The 25,100-nt window shown below is 34.4% G+C and overlaps 1 protein-coding gene across 2 annotated transcripts in view; it reads right to left on the reverse strand.

Annotated features, from left to right (window-relative positions):
* FSTL5 (follistatin like 5) overlaps nucleotides 1-25,100 on the reverse strand; it is a 685,094-nt gene that overhangs the window by 104,120 nt on the left and 555,874 nt on the right. For both annotated transcript variants that reach the window (XM_026008082.2, XM_026008081.2), the window contains exon 11: nucleotides 3,820-3,846. In XM_026008082.2, the coding sequence (XP_025863867.1) occupies nucleotides 3,820-3,846 (27 nt within the window). The remainder of the gene's footprint in view (nucleotides 1-3,819; nucleotides 3,847-25,100) is intronic.

Consider the following 25,100-nt stretch of genomic DNA (forward strand, 5'->3'; position numbering starts at 1 on the left):
AGTGACCATTAGAAGGCATGGTCTCTACTTCTCCACAATGCTATGACTTACTAAGTTTGATGCAATCAGAAGCCTTATGCTCTTAAAGTTCTTTTTCATTTTGAAAAACTGATCAATATTATTATGAGGCAGTAATCTGGTCCTGAGAATGTAAGCATTTTTTCTCTAAAAATAAATTTATGAGAAGTTTATGGAACTCACAAAGCTGGTATATATTAGTCTATTTTTCCCAACCCCTCTTGCAATGTATAATAGTCTGGCCAATGAAATGTGAATAATTTCAGGCTGAAGAAGTTAAAAGCTGACCTGCTTGCCATATCCCTTTTCCTTCACTTTGGTGACATCATAGATCACAAAGCTAATCAGATTATGGTGTATGTATAAGCTTTGTTGTAAGATTTCCCTGCAATTTCTATTGGTATTTTGTATTGGTAGGTATTAATAAGCCTGACTAATACAGTGATTTACTTTAATAGTTTATATATTGAATCATAATATTTTATATTATGAATAGATTATTCAATATATTATGAATAGATTTCATAAATATTTACAAGGAATAGAAGGGATACTCAATTTTTATAAACATAGAAATTATTTTTGGCTTTCAAATCATTAAATGCCCAACATTTCCTAAAGTAGACTTTATTTAATATTGACCCTATAGATATTCATCAAAATACTGCCATGTTGTAACAAATGTAGGAAATACTATGCTATATAATGAACCACCTTGTATCTCTCCTTGGAGCTTGAATGTAGCATATTCAAAAATTAAGATTAATTCATCAGTGAGTAAAATGGCTTGAAGTTCTTTACTTTAGAGCTTATACAAACCAAAACAGTTATTAAGTTAGGACATATATGGTATTCCTAAACTGCTGCCCACTAAATATTAATATAATATTAGTATATTAGTATATTAGTATATTAGTATATATACTAATAATATTATACTAAGTATAATATCATAATCATATAATATTATAATAATATATATCATAATAATAATAATATCATAATCATATAATATTATAATAATATTATACTAAGTATAATATTAGTATATTAGTATATTAGTATATTAAAGTAATATACTTTACTAGATTTTATTTTATTACAAGATCATAAAAAACATTGTAGAAGAAAACCAAACCGTGGATCTTTTAATGTATTATTTTCAAACCATATAGTAAGATTAGTTATCAATAAGAATGATTTAGAATAAGAACTTTAACTTACTTGACTGAAATTTTTAGAGAAAATTTCTTTATAAATATAAATATAAATAACATTTTTACATTTCCAGTATTTTTCAAAGTGGTTTGCATTTAACAGTCCCTTTAAAATATTTGTGAATAAATGGCATATTTCCTCTCTCAACAATGTCTTTCTATACTCCTCAAACCATAATGATGACTAGAAAAGAACTGGAAAAAGAACCCACAAAAGTAGAGGATGCTGTGCTTCAAGCTTAAATATCCATGTGATTAATAAGATAATACATATTAAATTCAGTAAAATCAATTTAGATTACAAAGTCCTGGCTAAGCTATTCTGATGCTCATGTTTAAAAAATAATTTTTCAGTTAAACAAAATTTTATGGTTTTAATACTTGCATATAAGTACAATGACATTATGAGAGGTTCATCATTTTTAACTCTCTTTCCAATATTTATCTTAGAGTGCCTGAAATTGGAATTCCCCAGTTGGTTCTCTCTGGGATGAATTTTCTCTTGGCCATGGTAAAGTGGCAAGCGTACAAACAGAAAACATTACCTACCTCGGTGGAAATAAAAATGGATCTCAGAATATGCAGTTCATATTTGTTATTATTCTATCGTTTAAAAGTAAAGGTAGAACATTTTTGGAAGCTTTAGTTAGCTATTATTTTAATTACCCTTTATGAAATAATTGTATATACTATTAAGATTCAGTGATTCCGCAAGCTGGCCTATTATCTCTGGCCACCATTACTATTATCACATGCAATCATTTCTAATTGTGATGCCTTGCCAGTAACTGTGGCTTTGTAAAAAATAATTTAAAGATGCCTATGAATCCAAAACAGGCATATTGTCTTCCCAAGTATATTATGTTAAATCTTGTTTATTCTAAGAAACAACAAAGGACTCTGATGATAATTGCCCATGAAATAAAAGATTTAAAAACTTTACCCAAAGACATTTATCTTATATGTCTTAAAATTATCTGCAAAATATACTAAATAGCTATTATTTCTCAAGGACATATTCTCTGTCAAAATAATGAAGAGTAAGCCAATTTTTGATTGATGGTGAATAATTATTGAAGGTACACATGTTAAGAAATTAACAGAAGATTTTAGATAGTCAAAAATATTTTTGTATAATGAATCTCAGGGTGATTTGAATTAAGCTTGAGATCTCATATTTTTAAAGGTAGCCTGAAGAATATCATATTATTATTATTATTACATATATAAAATTATAAAATAATAATGTTCATGGTCATTATCAAAGTCAAATTATAAGAAAGTATTGTTTTACATAGTCTAAGGACATTTACATATCACGATTTTGCTAGAAGGGTGTCAACTGTATTTCAAGCAATGTGTCAAAAAATCTGGCTCACAGAGGTAAAATAATACATCCAGTTTTTACCAGCAGTTAACCAGCAAAGCCAGATCTGGGTTCCCTGAGCTCTGACTACTTAGGCTTTTTCCTTCCATTACGATGAAAACATGAAATCAATTTTTAAAATGCCCAGAGATATATTTGCTTGGTCTCGAGAGGGAAGAGAGCAGAAAGAAATGCTGCTTAACAGATATGTTAATGCTAGTTTTGGTAATGATTACATTTGTATGTTCCATGTGAAATATCTAAGTGGAATAAAATGAGAAGGCATAATCACACCAGAACCCCTTTGCAAACCAGACTTTGAAGAAACCCATACAAAAGATTTCAGAAGCAGCATACACCAAGGGGGGGAATGGTGGTGTGCTTCTTTATTGAGGACCAAACAGGGGCTTCGGTTCTCGAATTACTTGACACTTATGAGACGTGGCCCTCACAGGTGGCAGTGACTCCAGCTTATGTGGGAAGCTATGACCAGGGAAGCCAAAGTTTGTCTAGGATGGATTGTGAGGCAATGTTTGGCCAATGCTTTCCAGAACTGTAATGATAACTTATTACATTTTGTTCCTAAGAATTTAACTAAAGCACGTGAGTAACTGGTCAAATACATCCTCTCCAGTCATTACCAATAAGAAAAATAACAAGTGGAAGCGGATACAGTTTATTGAGTGTAGACTATATTTAAGGAACTGATAGCAGCCCTACTGAGTATTAACAACTATCCTCATTTTTGAGCTAAGAAAATTGGGACAAAAAAAGAGGCCCTTGGTTATATAGTGGTGGAGACTGGATTTGAATCTAGACCCTTCAAGTTTATAACCTATTTTCTTAAATAATTTGATACATGCCCTCGATAAAGCAATGTTTTTTTATAATTTTCCTTTTTCTAATCTAAATCAGGGTTTCCTATGGAAATGATGTTTAAGTTTGCCTTTATTTCTTTGACTTAATTTTAATTTTTTAAAAGCATTTCAATGTATTATAACCTACCTCCTTGGTTATATATCAATAATAAATCAAACTGATAAGGAGTAAGAAATATATTTAATGTTATCAGGTTTACAAAAGACAATATTGATTTATAACCAATAAAATATCAAGTCAACATACACATAAATAAGATAATTATTAAAACTGATAGTCAACAAATCTACTAAAAATTAAGCAAAATAATTACAATATAAAAATAATGGAATTTAGTACCTTCTTCTCTCCATAATATGTTAGCTACTGCAGCATGTTAAAGGAAAAAGGAGAGAAAGAAAAATGAGTAAATAGAACTTCAATTGCAGAATCATATAAATAACTATTAAAGAGGTCACAATCTCTAGGATAGAACATGTACATAAAAGTGGTGATGGTGAATTCAACAAACGACTTTGAATTAACAAAACAGTAAAATGCTGGTACTAGCTAATAATGGTCTTTGCATTTCTGAAATTGCCAATTCTTCTTTGGAATAAAGATTTTGTTAATAAACAGAGAACATTTTATGCATCACTGGAAAGAATGGGATATTTAGGTTAATGTTATTAAAATATATCTTTAGAACAAACATTTGGTAGTTAAAACTATTTATTTAAGACAGTATAGTTAAAAGTTGCTAACTGAAAAAATTATATTTTAAAAATTCTCAGTCGTCACAATATTCAATATTCCTACCTAATAGGCAATATTCCTGAGCAAGAAGAGTTCCTTAAATAAAGGATTTTGACTACAGATGTAGCTTATTTTTAAGTAATATGTTTTCTCTTTTTAAACCAGACAAAATGAAATAAATAAATATATCTTGCTTAGTTCAATGCACAATGATTCATATTAAATTGTTTATGACAATAGGTTTATTAAATACTATATAGAAACCGAATCAATAGAGTTAAAATAGAATTGAGATAGAAATTAACAATTAGAAATATTCTCAGAGAAATGTCTGCCTCCATTACTAATTGAAAGTTGCCCAAATTCTGTTTTCAAAGCAAAATAATCTGTCAAAAGAAAGTTTAACTGATGTAAAATCTCATGCATATCTAAATATTCCCTGACTATTTTAACCATAATAAACCATAATTACTTTTTTTAAACTGTTTTTTTTTTTTTTTAAACTGAACCTCTACCATGAATTAGCAGAGCCAAGACTACAGTCCAGCTCTCCTAGCTGGAAGTTGAAGGTCCAAGTCATCCAGTTTCAAAACCTGCTGAACTTTTCAAAAATAAATTTTTGTACAGTAATATGCATCCCTCAGGACATTTTCTGATGCTGTTCTCGTTGTCTACAGTGTTCTTTTTTTTTTTTAAGACTTTATTTATTTATTCATGAGAAAGAGAGAGAGAGAGAGAGAGAGAGGCAGAGACATAGGCAGAGGGAGAAGCAGGCTCCATTCAGGGAGCCCAATGTGGGACTCGATCCTGGGTCTCCATGACCATGCCCTGAGCTGAAGGCAGATGCTTAACTGCTGAGCCACCCAGGCTACCCCTGTCTACAAGTGTTCTTGAAATGAATATGAAAATGATAGATCCCATTAGCAAGGAGAGGACAGAGATGTCAATGACCAGCAGTTAACCTCAGTCTGGAAGTAGATGATCCTGCACCTAAAGTATTATTAGAATGTCAATAGTAGTCTCAGTGCATATATCTTTCACTTTATTTTATCACTTAGGCATTTTATCATCTTACATCATCGCAAGAATAGAGGTGAGTATGAGAGAGAGAGAGAGAGATCACATTCACATAACTTTTATTACAGTATATTATTATAATTGTTTTATTCTTAGCTGTCATTGTCAACCTTTTAGTATACCTAACTTATAAATTAAATTTTATCATAAGTATGTATGTGTAAGAAAAAATAAAAATCGTATATATGGAGTCTAGTAGTATAACTTGTTTCAGGCATCCACTGGGGGTCTTGGAACATATCCCCTGCATTAGGAGGAATTACTGTATTCAGAGAAATTTCAGTAACTGAGTATATTTGAAGGGCAAAACAGATAGAAGATGATACCAGAGAATTTTTCTATGAGTAGATCAAGAAAGTCTTCTGTACATAATACAGAAGAGATTAAATTTTCTTCTGTAGGCTCAGGAAAGGCTGAGCCATGATTAGCCTTACCTTTTTTATTTTCTGGTTTATAAAAAAGAGGGTAACTAGATCTATGTTTCCTCATATTTCCATTCATTTGCTCAGTGAGTACTGACTGAGTGCCCAGCCTGTGTCAGACACTGCATTCAGTGATGCAATACACAGATTAGCACAGGCCCAATCTCCCAGTTAAAAGAGCTTATATTCTAGTTGAGAAAAAAAATTATTATTCAAACCACAACTTAGAAAAAAATTTAAATCACACATTTAATGGGTTATGAAAGAGAGGAACATTACCGTGAATGTGGATGGATTAAATACTGGGAAATATTGAAGGTAAGGGTGTGCAAGATGAGTAAGACTGAACTGAGTGACAATTTTAAGGGTAAGGTTTCTAGATAGAAGAATAAGACTGCACAAATCTTAGTGGTCTATCAAAGTACCGCTAGTCTAAAGGAGTTAAGGACAGAGATATTTTCAAGATAGGCAATCATTCATGAGAAAGTACCCGAAAAAATATATGGCTTGTGATATTAACACCAAAGAAGATAAAATTCAAGGCACTTCATATTGAACTTAATATTGTATAAACTACAAACATATTATAATATGAAGCAAATTCTATTAGGACAGGATACAAAATTTATAAATCTACAATTGTATTCTATTTCTCTAACTCCTTGCTCTCAGTATTTGAAAAATTAAGAGAAAAAGACAAAGTTTCAAAAACATAATTATTAAGATTGAATTAGTATTTTCATAATAAATGTACTACACAAACAGAATGTTGAACTATATAAACAAAAGTGGGGCTTTTTTTCAGATTTTTCTGGAAAAATTTTCAAGAGTACTCATGAAGTAAACCAGAAAATGAAAAGTCTCTATTTTGTAGGTATATTTCAATCAGCATAAGTAGTTTAGAAATTTTCAGACAACAATAAAACAAATATAAACATATGTGAGATGTGTTTAAACACAAAATTCTTCCATAAATTAAATATTTTTTAAAAATCACATCTGAGGGCCCCTGGATGGTGGCAGTCGTCGGTTAAATGTCCAACTCTTGGCTTTGGCTCAGGTCTGACCTCAGGGTTGTGAGGCTGAGCCCCACATCAGGCTCTGCACTCAGAGTAGAATTCATTTGAGATTCTTTCCCTTTCCCTCTGCCCCTCACCACTGCTCTCTCTTTCTCTAAATTAAATAAATAAAATCTTTAAAAATAAATAAATAAGAATAAAATGTGATTATAATTCATATAAGACAACAAAAATGAGTTTTTAATATGTGGACCCAAAGAGTTTTGGCCAAAAGATAATACATACACTGAACTGACGAATTATTGAGCAAAATAGAAAGAGGGAACAAGACATAGAGAAAAAAACAGAAGAAGGAACAGAAGCATGTGGAGGAAAAAAGAAGGAGAAATAAGGAGACAAGGAAGAAAGAAGGAATGACTAGCTGTGATTTTGAGTTAATGTATTTTTTCTTATAGTTTCAAAAACAGCTTTAATTTAAATTCCTGTTAGTTAACATAGAATGTAATATTAGTTTCAGGAGTAGATTTTAGTGATTCATCACTTTAATATAGAATTTTTGCTAATAAATTTGATAATCTGGATTTCATTCCAAAAATCCAAGGAAATATAAATATCCAAACTGAACACGGGAAAAAAAAAATTGAATAAAACCTGATACTGATCGAAACATTTTTAAAAAGTTTCTTCACACACACACACACACACACACACACACACAGTTTCTTCACAACATACTCTCAGGGTCTGAGGTTTTATAATGAACATTTACAAACGTTTAAGAATCATATAATTCCAGTTCCATTAAATATATTTAGACTCTGGAAACATTTCTATTTATTTTATAAAGTCAGCAAAGGTGATGCCAATAACTGATAACAGTAGTAAAGCAAAGGGAATTTTAGGACAACTTCACTAATAACAGAAATTAAAAATAAAATGCTTTGCATAATTCATCAATATATTAAAAGTTTGATCATAGACAAGAATCCCTTTGGAATGCAATAATATATTGGTAGGAATTTAGTTAAAAATTTAATTAATTTAATGCAATATATTACTATATCAAGTGAGAATAATCAATGAAATTTAAACAATGTAATCTGATAGACTATGTCACCTATTACTAAATATCATCTAACTACTCTTTGTGACTGAGCAAACTGTAATTAGGGGTTTTACGCTAAGTGAAAAAACTCAGGGAAAGACAAATACCTCATGAGTTCACTTACAGGTAGAACCTAAAAAGACACAAACATACAAAAACAGACTCATGAATAGAGAGAACAAACTGGTGGTTGCCCAGAGGGAATGGGAGGGGCACGGGTGAAATAGATAAAGAGGATTAAGAGGTACAAACTTATAAAATAAACAAGTCATGGATATGAAAAGCACAGCATAGGGAATATAGTCAATAATAGTGCAGTAACGTTTTATGGTGACAGATGGTGACCACACTTATCATGGTGAGGGAGCACTGATTAGTGTATAAATTGTCCAATCAAATTGTTATACACCTGAAATTAATATAACATTGTACATCGATTATACCTCAATAAAATAAAATAAAAAGGAGAATGTAAATACAATAGAATTAGCTAAATTGATATGATCTATACTAGATATATATACATGATATATAATATATAATAAAAAACAAGAGTAGAGGAGTATTTTATATTAATATGAATTTAACAAAAATGCTAGAATAAAAAATTGGGAGTCAAACTAGGAGATTATAACTGTCATTAGAAATTATTTTTTATGAATTCGATGATTCATTAAGAAACCAATATAAATTGTATAAGTAGTGTAAGCTATAAAATTAAATGATCAAAATTTGAAGATAAAATTAGTCAAAAGATTACATTAAAAGTACACGTAAAGTTAGTTAAATTGTTCAATTTGGTGACAAGACACAAGAAAAATACCCCCAAATCTATTCTTACTTAAGAATTAGAAAATGCAATAGATTATATTTACAATACCCCAAATCATAGTATGTCAATGAATCACTAAATTCTATACCTGAAGCTAATATTACACTGTATATTAACTAACTGGAATTTAAATAAAGCTCAACTTATTAAAATATGAAAAATACAGCAAATCAAGTGTAACACTCACTAAAAATATGATAGATGGAAAGCTATAGTAATCTTAACTCAAGAGAATGAATGCCATAAAGAGAATCTATTCTGTAATTACTTAACTTTTAAAATTGCATGTATTATTATTGTGTATTTAGAACATAAGCATTTTATTGTATAAGGTTGGAATGCACATTAAATGTAAAAAATACCTTGAATTCAATTACACAGTTATAATAGCCAAGTCTCTTTTTCTTAGACATCTTTTCATTATTTTTCTGATTTTTATATAAATGCATATGTATATGGGGGTATTTCTGATATTATAAATATGCAACATATAAAAATATTTTTAAATCCTATATATTCATTTATCATACGTGTATTTTGGTCTTCAAATATACAGTTTAAATCATTATACACTATTCCTTCATATTGCTTTCTTCCTTTTAAAAATATTATTGTTCATTATTCAATGATGCAGGCTCAGGACCCATACCAGAGACTAGTGTAAGTTGTAAGATTCAGTAAGTATCATTGACTTCTCAGTCATATAGATGTATGCACAAATGTGTGTTGATGTGCACGTGTGTGTATGTGTGCATGGAGGTGTTTAACTGTGATGACCATCCTTCTGAGTAGTTATTTCCATGACTATACATTCCTACAGGAGGTATGAGGATGTTTCAAGCCATTGCCACGTGTTGCCAGGTTAACTGCCAGAAGGTTGTTATGAGCACCACAAGCAGTCTGCACAAGTGCTCACCCCTCCACACTCTAAAACTGTATGTGCGTGTATGCATGCACATGTGCACAAGCCTTCCAAATATTAAAATATAGATATTATAAGATATATGATACATGTATATATGTAAATATCATATATATGTTACATATAATATACGATAGTTTGATTATAAGTTATGTTTGCAAATATCTAAAAAGTATTTCCTTTTTTTATGCCGCTTTAACCCGTTACTTCTGTTGGAATGTTACTTTTATTTCATTTCATTTATTTCATTTATTTATTTAAAAGATAGCATGAAAGAGAGAGAGGGCACAAGCATGGGGGAGGGCAGAAAGAGAGGGAGAAGCAGACTCCCCACTCAGGGGAGAGCCTGACATGGGGCTCCATCCTGGGACCCTGGGATGAAGCAGACGTTTAACCATCTGAGCCACCCAAGTGCCCAGGTCTATTTTTTATATTTTAACAGCCACTTACATACTGGAATGGCTTTGTTTTACCATATTTATTTATCTCTCACATAATAAAAACAGCTACCTATAGTAAATGCAGGCTTAATCATGCCGCATATTTACTTAAAAACATACTACATATTCGTGTGTGTGTGTGTGTGTGTGTGTATATACTCAAAGTCCTTACCACGTAAGGTCTTCTATTACATGCCTGTGTCCTATTCAACTCACATTCCAAACATCAAGACATTTTTAATTTCATCTTTACCCATATGTTAAATCTGACACATTTAATACCCTAACCAAAATTCTTCACTTAATTTTCCCCTAGTTCTCCTGTAAATCAGGTTAATTATTTTTTATCTGTTGTTATCCTGTAGAACCAAAAGTCTACATAAGCTGAGCAAAATAAGTTTTTTTCTGTGCCTAGAGAATCCTATGTAACACAACACAGCCCTCAATATAACATAAATAAAACTTTTGTTCTGAAATCTTTTATTTATAATTGGACAACAAAACCCTCAGAATTATAGACACCCAGTAATTCAATACTTATTCATGACTTAATTGAAATGCAAAATTCTTTCTGAAGAGAACATATGCCTTATAATGAAAATGTGGCTCAATGAAACAAATGCCTGGACAGCAGTAACAGAATCTTCTATTAATGCCATAATCTATAAATTGTTTTATTTTATATATTGGGGACTTGCAATTACATTCAAAGAATTGGATCTCATGTTAAATATGCTATCTGTATTTGGAAATACATGTGAAGAGTTGAATGTTATATAAATAACAGCAATAAGATGATTAACTACACAGCAGCATGCTATAGTACTGAACAGCTATTTTACTTGGCTACTCACATGGAAACTGCTTGGCTTTTCAATTAAATAAGTTTTTGCTTGTCTTTGTCTTTGAAAGTGTAAGGTTTTCACTAGTGGAAAACATTTTTTTTTATAAGCTGCATTTATGTAAGGATAACATTTTAGTTAGATGTCTTATTGACTGCTTCTCCTTTTGGATTTAAGAAATTGACTTAACTTCAGAAGGCAAATGGAAAAGGGCAACGTTAAAAGAAAAACATAGATAAAAATTTAATGTATCTAAAAAATGTATGGTTAGTATTATGGTAGCTGAAATTTCTTTGAATGTGCATATGGAGAATGAAATGAGACATTTAAAATATACTATTTTGGGGATGGAAAGCTATGTAAGATATGTCAAGTACATTGCCTGCCATGTGCCAAATTCAAAGCCACTTTCAAGTAAAACTGTCATTTGTTGGGCACTGATTAAAGATGAATACGACTCAGAAACTGGCCAGGAATCTATGGTCTTAATTTCTATAAACTGATGAAATGGGATAATCAGATTCTTGTCAGGGGTAATTTGAATCAATAAATCATGTTAAAAAATGGAGAGCACCGAGAACCAGAATTCTAAGAATGCATAGCAAATGGCACCATGATGTAGAGTCAGGGTCCTTTGACGATGTGTGACAATGAGGAGAACTCAAAAGTGTGAAAGTGACTTTTCCATGGAAGAGGAAAAGAATCAGAAGTTGTCTATGGAAGGCCACTTTCTGGGTACTGAATGTGGATACATCCCTGGCTGCTTCACATGGCCAGTGTAACAGTCACACCAATTTAAAAATAATCGATACTTCACCAAATAGAGAGAACCTACTCCTGGCAATGAAATAGTCTGAGTAAAACCAAGACAACATAAGAACTGTTGCCATATCAAAAGATTAGAGCCACAACACAAAACAAATAAAAACTATATCCACCTTTCCAGGGTACCTGGCTGGCTCAGTTGGAAGAGCAAGTGACTCTTGATCATGAGGTCATGAGTTTGGGCTCCATGCTCTGTGTAGAGATTACTTAAATAAATAAAAAATAAATAAATGAACTTAAAAAAAATAATATCCACCTTTCCTTCCAGTGCCAAATCAAGTAAGCCCGTATTTGCAGTAGTTATCACATGATGCATAAAAAATTATCTCAGACTTAGCAGCTTAAAGCAACAAAAATCATTTATGGTATTTGTGGTGGTGGCTTGGCTGAGAGGGTTCTGATTTGGGGTCTCATGAGACTCCAGTTATCTGAAGGCTTAACCTGGGCTGGAAGATCCACTTCCGAGGCGGCTCACTGTACTGGCGGGCAGTCTGGTGCTGGCTGTTGGCAAAAAGCCCCAGTTCTCTACTTAATGGGACTCTCCTCAGTGCTGCTTACATGTCCTCACATACTGACAGTTGGCTTCCCCCAGAATCAGTGATCGGGACAGCAAGGCAGAGGCCACAATGCCCTTTGTGACATGGCTTCAGAAGTCATATAGCTTTACCTCCATCCCACCCTATGTGCGACAGGGAACTGATGTATCTCAAAGTGAGAAAATAATACAAGGGGGTGTTTAACAGAAGAGGAGGATCATTAGGACCATCTTGGACACCACAGAACGTTAGTGTAGCAGACTGCTTACTAAGCAAACATAACGTCGAGGAAACTTTACTAGCTAACATCCTCCCAGCCAGACTGCCAAGACCTGAGCATCTCCTAATAGAAATTCTAAGCCTACCACCATCAGGAAGTGACTTTATTTATTTATTTATTTATTTATTTATTTATTTATTTATTTATTTTTAGGAAGTGACTTGATTTTGATAATTCTTCACACAACTGTATTGACTGTCATTTTTACAAGATAAACAATAAACAATGACATCATTAAACAATTGTAGTGATTAGCTGCAGATACACGGGAAAATCTTTGCCTTCTAACTTGCTCATATACTCTATCATTTTAAGTAGACGGCAAGCAAAGTTGCCTCTTTTTTTGCCTTACCTTTCTCACCTCTAGAACATATCAAATGGTTGAATAGAGAATTACAAGATAAAAAGATTATAAAATATTTTAAGTAGCACGTGGCACATAATTTATTGCTCAGTAGATCTTGGCTAACTATATATGCATATATCCTAGGTAAACTTAGGTAATCACACCAATAGACATTAAATTAATAGAAATATTGCCAAAATGAAATATTGCATAAAAGAATATATCTTAACCTATAATTAGGGATCTCAGGGCATTCTCCTTATTATCATATTATGTGTAAGGAAACAATGAAAGACCGCAGACCATAAAGCAGTTGCAATGCCACCTAATTTGTATAAAAGGGTGTTATTTCTATTATTTTTTAAATATTTAGTTAATTAGGTAACAGAAAGAGAGGAAGAGGGAAAGAGAAGGGAGTATGAGTGGGGGGAGGGGGAGAGGGAGAGAATCCTCAAGCAGACCCCCCACTGAGTGCAGAGCTAAATCTCAAGACCCATGAGATTGTGACCTGAGTTGAAACCAAGATTCAGACACTTAACCGACTGAGCCACCCAGGCACCCCTCTAAAAATGTTCATTACTTCTCTCATATTCTGAATTGCTCATCATTTAATATTTAAATATCTACTGAATATGTTCATGTTACATATAATGTTAACATACAAATATAATTGCATTTAAATATAGAGTAAAATAAGAGATATGCCGTCTTTGAAGGAGATTGACTACTTTAAAATATTATTTATTATTAAGATAAAGATTTTAGGTAAATATTTCATGAGGAAAATTACAAATTAGAGTTACAAATCTCAAATACATTAAATATCTTGATGCTTAAGAATTCTGGGTAAATATATAGTTTATAATTCAGTTAAAATTGCTCATCTTTAAAGATATTATAAAAGAGATTAGTAGCAGTACAATAAAAGGCATCAGACATCCAAACGAATAACCACTGCAGGAGGCCATAAACTTAGCATCTGAAATTTTTAGCAAAGATAAGAAGGAAAAAAATTAGACTTTCCACACTCTGAGGAAGTGTTCACGTAGGAAATGACATAATGTCTCATAAAATAAGCTGATTATAAGTTAACAGAGGTTAACTTCTTGTTAGAACAGATTTCTAAAGAAATTGCATGAAATATACAGACAAATTAGATAGTATAAGGATTTTAAGAGCATTCCATGAGCTAAGAATTTTTAATTGCTTAGAACAGTGACTGGCACTTACACACCTGTGTATGCACACACACAACACGTGTTTATACGCATATAGACACGTATATTTTGGAAAACAAGAACACATTTTTCCTAAACATATCTTCAAAGGTAAGAACTTAATCTTTTAAGTCAAATACGAAGCAACTGCAGCAATTAGCCAAGATATCTTGCTTTTTAATTAAGAGAAATAATGTTTGTGCGTACAGCATTGAGGAACACGGATTTAATATACCCCTTGAGTCATTCTTTGTCAAACAGCAAATATTAGGGGATCCCTGTGTGGCTCAGCAGTTTAGTGCCTGCCTTCAGCCCAGGAGGTGATCCTGGAGTCGTGGGATTGAGTCCCATGTGGGGCTCCCTGCATGGAGCCTGCTTCTCCCTCTGCCTGTGTTTCTGCTTCTCCTTCTCTCTGTGTCTCTCATGAATAAAAAAAAAAAAAAAAAAAAAACCTTAAAAAAATAGCAAGTATTAAAAGCCTTTGCAGGCCAAGGACAGGTTCTGAGATAAATTCAAATTTGTCTCATAATTGCTTTAAACTATTTACATGGTGTTGATTAAAGTGAATTTCCTATTGCTTTTGATTTGCTTTTAGACACACTAAGCACCGGACTTGGCATTCTGTTACGGAAATGTAAAATGCGATACTCTCAATCGCTATATTCTCTTTCTATAATAAGGTCACACGTAGGGACACCTGGGTGGTTCAGTTGGTTAAGCATCTGACTTTGGCGCAGGTCATGATCCCAGAGTCCTGGGATGGAGCCCTGCGTCATCATCATCGGTGTCCTCATCATCGTCATCATCGTCAGGCTCCTTATTCAGTAGGGAGTCTGCTTCTCCTTCTCCTTCTGCCCCTACCCCCTGCTCATGCTCTCTCTTTTTCCCTCTCTCCTTCTCAAAAATAAACAAACAAAATCTTTAAAAATAAATAGGTTCACAAGTAGTGGGATCATTTTCCCAAAAATATTTTAAACGTATCTTAGCTCTTCTACAATTTCATGAAAGAGAACCCAGGTGTCTGTGTTATGCAGCTAGAGTTTTGATGTAAAAGTAATAATGGGAAAATTAGAAACTAATAATAATTTTCATAAAAAGATTTCAGTTTAATCATGACAGTGCTTGTGATCTTAAGTTAGAAAGTACCCTGATGGTCCCAAGAAGACGAGTTCACTGTAAATTGTATGTCCACTTAGTTGATTGAGCCTTCCTGTCGAAGAGGCTAGGTTTGGCCTGGCCAATTCAACTCTAGCCTGGGGTTTCCCTAAGTGTTTTGTCTCCTGGGATATTTTTCCTTCTCTTTGACTTAATTGTGAATCCAGTATCTGCTCAAAAACATTAGCCCTTTTATTTTGCTTGCATTGGTGACAGAGGAATGGCAGTTTACATCATAAACCCTAGATTTTGTTCTCAGCTCTTCACGATATTGTCACTTACTAGCCTATGTTTTCTTAAAATTCTCAATAGATACGCTTCTCTCTTGTTTTTTTTTTTGTTGTTGTTGTTGTTGTTTGTTTGTTTTGTTTTAATTTGTGAGAGAGAGAGGGACACCTGGGTGGCTCAGCAGTTGAGCATCTGCCTCCGGCTCAGGGCCTGATCCCCCACCAGGGATCAAGTCCCGCATCAGGCTCCCCTGGAGGACCCTGCTTCTTCCTCTGCCTGTGTCTCTGCCTCTCTCTCTGTGTCTCTCATAAATAAATAAAATCTTAAAAAAAAATTGAGAGAGAAAGAGTGAACATGAGCGGGGAGAGGGGCAGCTGGAGAGGAGAAGCAGGCTCCCAGTGAGCAAGGAGCCCAACGCGGGGCTCCATCCCAAGACCCAAGGATCATGACCTGAGCCAGGGGCAGACGCTTCACCCACCAAACCACCCAGGCGCCCCAACAGTTACTCTTCTAATTACTGGAATTTACTTGCCTGTTTTTAAAATATCACTCAGACGAACTAAGTGAAACATGGTCTTTTTCATATGACCAACTGAGAATCAGTTCAATCGTTTATTTAAGAGGAAAACATGATGAAACCAGACAAATGTCTCCAGCCATCCTCACAGTTTTTCTTTTCCTAAATTAACTCACATGCTTCTTACATTGTTCCATTAAGACTCCCGATCACAACCTCACCTGATTTTAAATCTCTAATCTTCCAGAAGCCTGGTATCTTCTTTACTGAGATATTGCCATCACTGTTTAAATGCCTGTACATGAGCGTGAGGACCACAACTCTTTCTCATCACGTGAGAAGGGGAAATGAAAGCATGAAGAAGGGACATCACTGCCCCATCCTGGGTGAAGGAAGCGAAAATGTGCCCCACGACTACCAGTAGAGAGTAGGGACTTGTAATTGCTCCCATACCCATTCAACACATGCCATCTTCTCTATTTGAGACAGAGCTGCTACCTTGCGGAGCAGGATCCCTGCTTAACACCTGTCCCACTGGAGGGACAACTGCTGCAGAATCAGAAAAGGAGGAGGGCCTCTGTTCCCACCTGCTCTTGTCTCTCCTCTCTCCTCTGCCCACCGCCCCCCCCCCCGATGCCATAAAGAATCCGTATCACTAAGAAAGAACAGTGCCAGCTAATCCTCTTCCTCCCATTGTCAACACGGAAGAAGGCAGGAGAAGCCACAGACAGTGGTGATACTCGAGCAGCTGTAATTACCTGCACAGGGAAAAGGGAACAGGGTCAAGGATGCTCAGCAGAGAAGTGACAGGGAGAGGAAAAAAAAAAAAAAAAAACAGGCCAACTAGCAGCAGTGTAGCCACCCGTGGCTGTGGCAAGAATGAACGTAGGCCCCAACACGCGAGAGCATCTTCAGCTGAAGCCTCCTGGTGTCACAGTGCCTGGAACCTGTAATTATTGCTCACTCCTGAAAATAAAATGTGGTGAAGCATGACTTTTGGAATACGATACAAGAACACTCTCATATACGTAGTTTAAAATTTTTTTTTCTACTAACATTCCCTTAGGAAACTTCTCTTGCTCCCCATACTCTCCACGAAGCAGCAACAAGCCGAGTGAGCAGATTCGAATGAAACTCTGAAAGATTATGTTCTGGGTGCGTTTTTTTTTTCCCCCAGACTTGAGGATGAAATTGTTTTAGTGGGATTCAAAAATAGAATTTAGCTTCACAGAGAAGTGATAGAATATATGACACAAGAGTCAACAAAGAGTTGCCAACCTGTTAATAAGAATGTAAGCAATTTCTGAATATATCTGAGCTTCAAAATATTTTGCTACTAAATATAAACCTAGGATATCTAGTTTGTAACTCTTTCTTGAATGGGCCCAACTCTAGCTTACCATACTATCACTCTTACCCATTTTTTACCCATTTTCATAGTTTTTATCCATTGTTCAATGTATCTCAAGAGAGCCTCTTCGACAGGAAGGCTCAATTTTAAGAAAAATTTAAAGATAATAATCATTGACTCAAAATAAAAATGCTGATGGGAACCAGAACAAATATGTACTGAGCCCCACATATGTGTTAACACTATGCTAAGTATTTTACAGCACTGGATCCTTTAAAATGTTATTTCTATGAATGTCTCCAATTGAGTTAATTTCTGTAATAGCTTAATCTAAAAAAGCAAAATATGAGACGCCCAGGGGGCTCAGAGGTTGAGCATCAGCCTTTGGCCCAGGGCGTGATCCTGGGGTCCTGGGATCGAGTCCTGCATTGGAGCCCACTTCTCCCTCTGCCTATGTCTCTGCCTCTCTCTCTGTGTCTCTCATGAATAAATAAAATCTTTTTTTTTTTTTTTTATTAAAGGCAAAGTAAAGCAAGCATGTGTTAAAAACATAAAAGGTCAATCAAATAGTCTGGGATAAAATAACAATAGTCTAAAAATAAATTAAGGAGCAGAACAGCACTTTTTAAACTATCACTATGAAAATAACTATGAAACTATAAACTATTATTTTTTTTAATTTATTTATAATAGTCACACACAGAGAGAGAGAGAAAGAGAGAGGCAGGGACATAGGCAGAGGGAGAAGCAGGCTCCATGCACCGGGAGCCCGACGTGGGATTCGATCCCGGGTCTCCAGGATCATGCCCTGGGCCAAAGGCAGGCGCTAAACCACTGCGCCACCCAGGGATCCCTGAAACTATAAACTATTAAACTATGAAAATATAAAATATTTTCATATTAGGCTATGTAGCCAGAGTTGTTTATCCGGCCAACGTCCTACCAACCATATTTATATCAGTATGAAGTACAGATTGCTCGGAGGGCCCCAAAAGCATTAAGTTGACGGTCGATTATCTTCTATCATCATAATACAATCTTTCCAGTGTCAGTTTTGCTGTAATTTAATGGTTACAAATTAATAGGCATAAGCAGCCTAAGGCGTAATTTTAGTCCTTGACTATTTTAATATGATTATTTATTATGAAAAATAATACTTTATGAATGCGCTGGTTTTCTTCTTAGAAATTCAAGTAGGCTGATGAACCAAGTAACACTACTTTGGGGAAATGCTATTATGCCAAATACTCTTCAAGAGATGGATAGAGGAAGATGGTTCAACCTCACATCGAACGGTCTCGGTAATTGTGTTCCACCAGAGGCTGTAATGAGTTTCCAGGATACACGTTCTGTCTTGAGATTCAATACAAGCCTGTTTGTCTTATGAGCTGTGTAGGGAATTAGAATTTTGGTTAATTCTACTCAGGTAATAAAAACCACGGTCAAATGCCCACTGTGTGTTAATAATAACACCTAGCAAAAAAATGCTTCTTGTGAACTCTTTAAGTAATGAATACGGAGAGGATTTTTACCTTTGCAGGAGCAAAGCTTGCAAATCACTCTTAATAGGACTTTTTCCCTTCATGCAGTTCGAGGCCCTCCTTAATATGGTTCTAGCCAATGATTTGTTCTCTCTGCGTGTTGTAGACTCCCAGCAAACGTTTTTAGGACCATACATTACGTAAGGCTCACGAAACCCACCATGCACTTTATGACAATTCCCAAGTTTGACATACTTTTGAGTGTCTAGCTATGGAAGTTTCACTACAGCCACCAAATATCAACTCAAATGTCATCACCTCAATAAAAAAAGGCTATGTGCTGTGAGACCCAGTTGGACTTTGTTGTTCTGGGCCTGCGATCCTATCCTACCTGGAGTATATGCCTGGTGCAGCAATTATTTTACTCCACCACGCAGTATAGCCTCTTTACTTCTACCCACACCAAGCTACAGCCTTTCTGAAAGTAGAGAATTGCTAACTGCAGGCTAGCAACACGTTTGTTTTTGTCTTTGTTTTTTTTTCTTCAGTGAGTATTTAATAAGTGAAAGCATGAATGGACAAACCGATTGTTTCCTATAGACATTTTTTGTTTGTTCTCCTTACAAGGACACCCCTTATTCACTGTGAATTTTGTAGACGTCCATCTGAGTAGATGAGTTTGAAGTAATACTGACCTTCACGCACGTGGGAAGGTAACCAGCCGCACACACATTTAAATTATAGCCATTGCAAAAAGTATGTAAATTAAATTTAGTTCAGTTGCCACGGAAATATGGAAGGAATTAAAAGGTAGATAAAAAAAGAGATGACAAATCGTAGCAAAATATTAAGTATAAGGCAGGTTCCTCCTAAATAACTTCCGAGCGAATGGCAATGTAATGTTGCTTGGATACATGCGATTGCTGACTCCCAAGGCCCATGAGGAATCAACTCTAGTAGGTAATGAGGCCAAAGTGCTTTCCAAACGGTGGTAAAGCTGACACGAGTTCTAACAGTGTAGACAGCTTCCTCTTCCAAATCTTACCAAATCTTGTTATTACGCAGCTTTTGAACTTCTGGTATTGTAGTATGTGCAAAATGACATTTCTCTCTGGTTAAAAGATAAGTTTCCTGGACACCTAATGAGGATTAGCAGCTTTTCATAACATACCTTGCCACGTTGCTTGTTCTTGTCTCTGAAAGTTCTTTTTAAAACTATGCTCTTAGGGATGCCTGGGTGGCTCAGTGGTTGAGCGTCTGCCTTTGTCTCAGGGCGTGACCCCGGGGTCCCGGGATCGAGTCCCACATCGGGCTCCCTGCCAGGAGCCTGCTTCTCCCTCTGCCTGGGTCTCTGCCTCTCTCTCTGTGTGTCTCTCATGAATAAATAAATACAATCTTAAAAAAAAAAAAAGTGAAACTATGCTCTAGTTTATTTTTGGTTTGTTTCATTAACATCTGTCTGTCTGTCTCCGATACTCCTTATCAGTTAATTGTATTGAAAATATCTTGGGGGTAAATTTTTAAGATTAGAACTTCTTAAATTTAACATAATTATACTGTTTCCCCCAGTTTTTCTGTGCTTTTGAAACACACTCCTAAAACTACACTTTGATATTACTATTAGTATGATTGTAATTTGCACAATATTGGTTGTAATATATATTGATAGTATGTGTGTATACATATATGTATATATAGTCTTTAGTATGTGTGTATATATAACTGTGCTACATATAAATATATTCAGTTTAGTGAAATGTTATAATAATTTATATACTTAAATTACATAATTATTTCATGAGCTTTTATTTTTATTTAAATTCTAATAAAGATTATATAATTATTTCGTTTTTTCTACAATACTCTCAGTCATCTGAATCCAAACTGTCTCTAGGGGCAGCCCCAGTAGCTCAGCGGTTTAGTGCCTGCCTTCGGCCCAGGGCATGATCCCAGAGACCCAGGATCGAGTCCCACATTGGGCTCCCTGCGTGGACCCCGCTTCTCCCTCTGCCAGTGTCTCTGCCTCTCTCTCTCTCTCTCTCTCTATGTCTCTCATGAATAAATAAATAAAATCTAAAAAAAAAAAGTCTCTAGAAAAATATTTTGACTTCCTGTTCCAAAACATTTGAAAAAATACTAAAAAAACATGTTTGAGATAAAAATGGAAATATTTTATTCACTAATGATTTATTTTCTATTAAAATTTCCCTATTGCAAGAATGTTTCCAAAATTGTATTGTTTATACCAGTTTAGTATAAAGGTATATATTAGATAGATCAATTTAGGGCAAAGATACGCATATTGGCACACAAGTTTACTGCATGAAATAGAGCACTTTTTAAGAAATATCATATTTAATAACACTTCCTATGTAATGTTACATTTCATATGTGACACAAGTATGGAAATGTGCACTAAGTTGAAAAGTAAAGCAAATGAAGAGGCAGAACAATAATGGAACTGACCCATTCTTTCTGGCATAGTCATCTCATCATCAGAAATCAGATATCTGGACAAACAGGACAACAGGACACACAAATGTGCAATCCAGGCTCTGCAGACAGTTGATAAAAATGTGCGGCATAAATTAGATTTTATAAAACTTTCAGAAGGTAACTCATTGTAGCCCCTCACCCCAGAACCTGTGCATTTGAAAAGCACATTTGTTTAAGTAATGCTTCACACATTTACCCTATTCTCCAACTGAGTTCCCGTATCAAAGAATTGCAAGAAAATCACCAAGCGATGATAATTCTAACTTCTTTGTGAAACTAAGTGCACAATTATTTTGCAGAGGATTCACCAATTTTAAGGCCTCTGGAATTACAGAATTTTAAAGTGAGTTCTAACTTTAGAACTCTCCCGAACACCACCAACAAAATATCAGTATGCAGATTTTCTAAGAGTGTCATTGAGATTTTATACTCAGCACTGTCACTGTATATAAGCTTATTTAGCCTGCATGCCTGAAGTAATATAAATAAGATGTCATCATCACTTGCCTAATTTATCTTCAAATAAATTAGGCAAATTGGCATTGTGTAATATGAGATGAGATGAGAATATTCCAGTGAAGGTACATAACGCCTTGCAGACAAAATATGCGCAATAAATCAAACAAAGAAAGCTTTGAGTGTTGTTTTGTTTTGTAGGCAAAAGAGATGCCCAATTGCTTAGGATTTTTGTAAACCTGTCAGTTTGATGACATTCAGGTCACGTAGCATCTTGTTAGATAACAAGTCTTACTATTGTACAAAAATGGCAATGTGTGAGACACAGATCTATTTAATGACATTGAAAAGGATGTTATTTTAAAAATACAGCCTTCAAAAAAAAAAATACAGCCTTCAGATACGGAAATCATGAGGCGGATAATTTCAGTATATTCTGGGTCAACAAATGTAAAGATTTATGGAACAAGTTACTTCACGGGATGTGACAATGTCATTGACCAAATTGAGACTATGAATATTAGAATTTATGATAAATAATAAAAGCTCATAAAATAATAAATGCTTATCAAGCTCGGTTAACCTTGACATGAGTCTGATTATCCTAAGTGCATTTTATTTCACACTAAGCTTACTGATACGTAAAAGTCTGTGACAGATATTAAATAAATAGATTTGGGGATTTTTCAAAAGACATAGGAATTGTTCACTCTGCATTAAATGTTTTTAGTACAGCTTCTCTATTGAGTGATATTCAGTGAAGGTTAAATTAAAAAACTGAAATTTTTTCATTTACTGATTTATTTCATTTTTTTTCTGAAATATTTGTTCTTATTTGATTCTTTTTGATTCAAGCACATAGCTTATAACGATCAGGATTAAATTTTCACCCTGGCTATCAAAGCACACCTTATCTTTAACTACGGACTGTTCTTATTCCTAATTATTCTACCTATCTCATATTGGTTGAGTGTAGAAATAATAATTAATTGATGACTGCTGCATTTGGCTTCACCTGTACCTGTTTACAGACTTTGCTCATCTATTTATATTATGTTCCTAGCCTCTAGAGACACTAATAAGGTTCTGCTTATATGAGCTCATTAAATTTATACAACTGCCCTGGGGCTCCTGGGTGGCTCAGTCAGTTAAGCATCCAGCTCTTGATTTCAGCTCAGGACATGATCTCACATTCTTGGGACCAGTCCCCACAGGCTCCATGCTCAGCTGGGAGTCTGCTTGGATTTCCTCTTTCTTCTGCTCCTCCCTCCATTCATGTGTGCACTCTCTCAAATAAATACTTAAAACAAAAAATCAATACAAAATCCATATCTTCCCTGTTGAAATAGGCATTCTCCATTCTTTAAAAAATAGGAAGCAAAGGAGCACAGTCAGTTAGACCATGTACTCATTCATAATCTCAGGGGTCTTGGGTCTAACCAAGCCCTATGTTGGTTGTGGAGCCTACTTAAAAATAAAATATATATATATATAAAGTAATAAAAACAGCCAGTGAATGAAGACTAGAGAGTTAATTAATTTCCCTATATTGTCAGAATATGTTCTATTTTCATAGTTTACAATACCATACTCAAATTGCTTATATGTAAGAAGAACATATTTTTGCCATTTTAAGGTCCTTTCCTCTATTTTTTTTCCATTTTTTATCTTTTTATTTTTTAAAAAAGTTTTATTTAGATTCCACTTAGTTAACATACGGCGTGATATTAGTTTCTGGTGTAGGCAATCTGGCTGTCACATCTGTCACCCCACTGATCGCCAGGGTTGATTTGGCTGATGTGACTGGCTACGCAGGTGTCCCTTTCCTCCCTCACTGCTATAAGCCCATGCCTCCTACGCTGCATGCTCATCGGAAAAGGATGAGCTTATTGGGAGAGGACCTGTCTTCAGTCACGGGACAGGAATGACTGCACTCCTCTACTTCCAAAATAGGCAAACAACTTCTCAAGCATTTACATATCATTTCAAATATTTAGGTACAAGTGGCTACATTTTCTAATATTTCTAAAGCCCGTGTATTGCGAATTACAGTCATTGTATTTTTCTAATATCATTAATTTACATTCACATTATATATTTATATAACTTGTTCATTCAAGTACTCTTGTTGTAGAGTTTAACACATCTAAAGTACTGGTGTAGAGAATCTTATAATTAATAAATTTCAAAATTGCCAACCAATATTAATTTATTGAAATTAATTCTACACTAAGGATTGTTGTAATGGCCCAATATTTCCAAATATAATGCTGACTGTGACAATGATAGAGATTAAAGTTGTACATACCATTATAATATATTCAGACACTCTGTTCTAATATTTACAAGTACCTAGATTAATCATATTCCTTACTAAAATCCTAGCGAGGTGATATAATCTGTGCTCAGTGCTTAATGCAGCCAGTAGCTTAAAAGCTTTCAATAGCAGCCTATATTCACACTGCTTTTCATTTACCTTAATCCTGAAGATGAATTATTATCATCTGGGAATTGAACTCCCCTTGGGAATGGAAATGTATCGAGTGCTTAGGCGACTTGCAAGCCATTTTCACATGAATAACATTTACCTCTGCCTAAAACCCTCTCATATATTTCATGTCATCTCCTACTCCCTGTTACAATCCCCTATGGCCCATTTCTACTCTTCTTTACATTTAAATCCTCCCTATATATCACCCCATTAAATCTTAGTTATCAAACCCTATCCCTAACGTAACTGTAGATGAGGTTACTTTGAAGTACTTTTTGTAGTTTAATTTGTCACATGAGAAAACTTCCAGTGAGGGTTGTTGACAAAGTTGGGCACCGTAACTCAAGGTTTTCCAATTCAAAGATTAGGTTACAAGCAAAACATAAACTCCTTAGCCATATGATGCTTTGCATGAATCGTTCACTCAGCAGTATCATCCTGCTGGGAAATGTAGTATAAGGAAAAAAAAATGTGATTGATACGAGTATGACTGCTCTATTATGTAGAAAATAACGGATGATTGCTCTGAAGCTGTAGCTAAACAAAGTAAGACTGTGTTGTGTCATTTAGTCCAAAAGTTGTAAATTTTTCCCCATGTTTATTGCAGTCTGTATGGAATTCAATACTTCTCTTCCCTGCATCTTTCAAAGAGAAAACAGAATAAGAGCACATTACAGAAGAATTTAGAAAATGTAATAGAAATATAAATTGACTGATGTAAGAGAAATAAAGTGTAGCTTTTGCTTTCATTCTATGACAAAAGTAAATTCTGGTGACAAGATATTATTTAAAATATCTTAACAGCTACATTAAAGGAAGAAATGTATTCTTTAATTGGTTGAGTGAG

The sequence above is a fragment of the Vulpes vulpes genome, chromosome 10, assembly GCF_048418805.1.
Source record: "Vulpes vulpes isolate BD-2025 chromosome 10, VulVul3, whole genome shotgun sequence".
NCBI classification, from domain to species: domain Eukaryota; kingdom Metazoa; phylum Chordata; class Mammalia; order Carnivora; family Canidae; genus Vulpes; species Vulpes vulpes.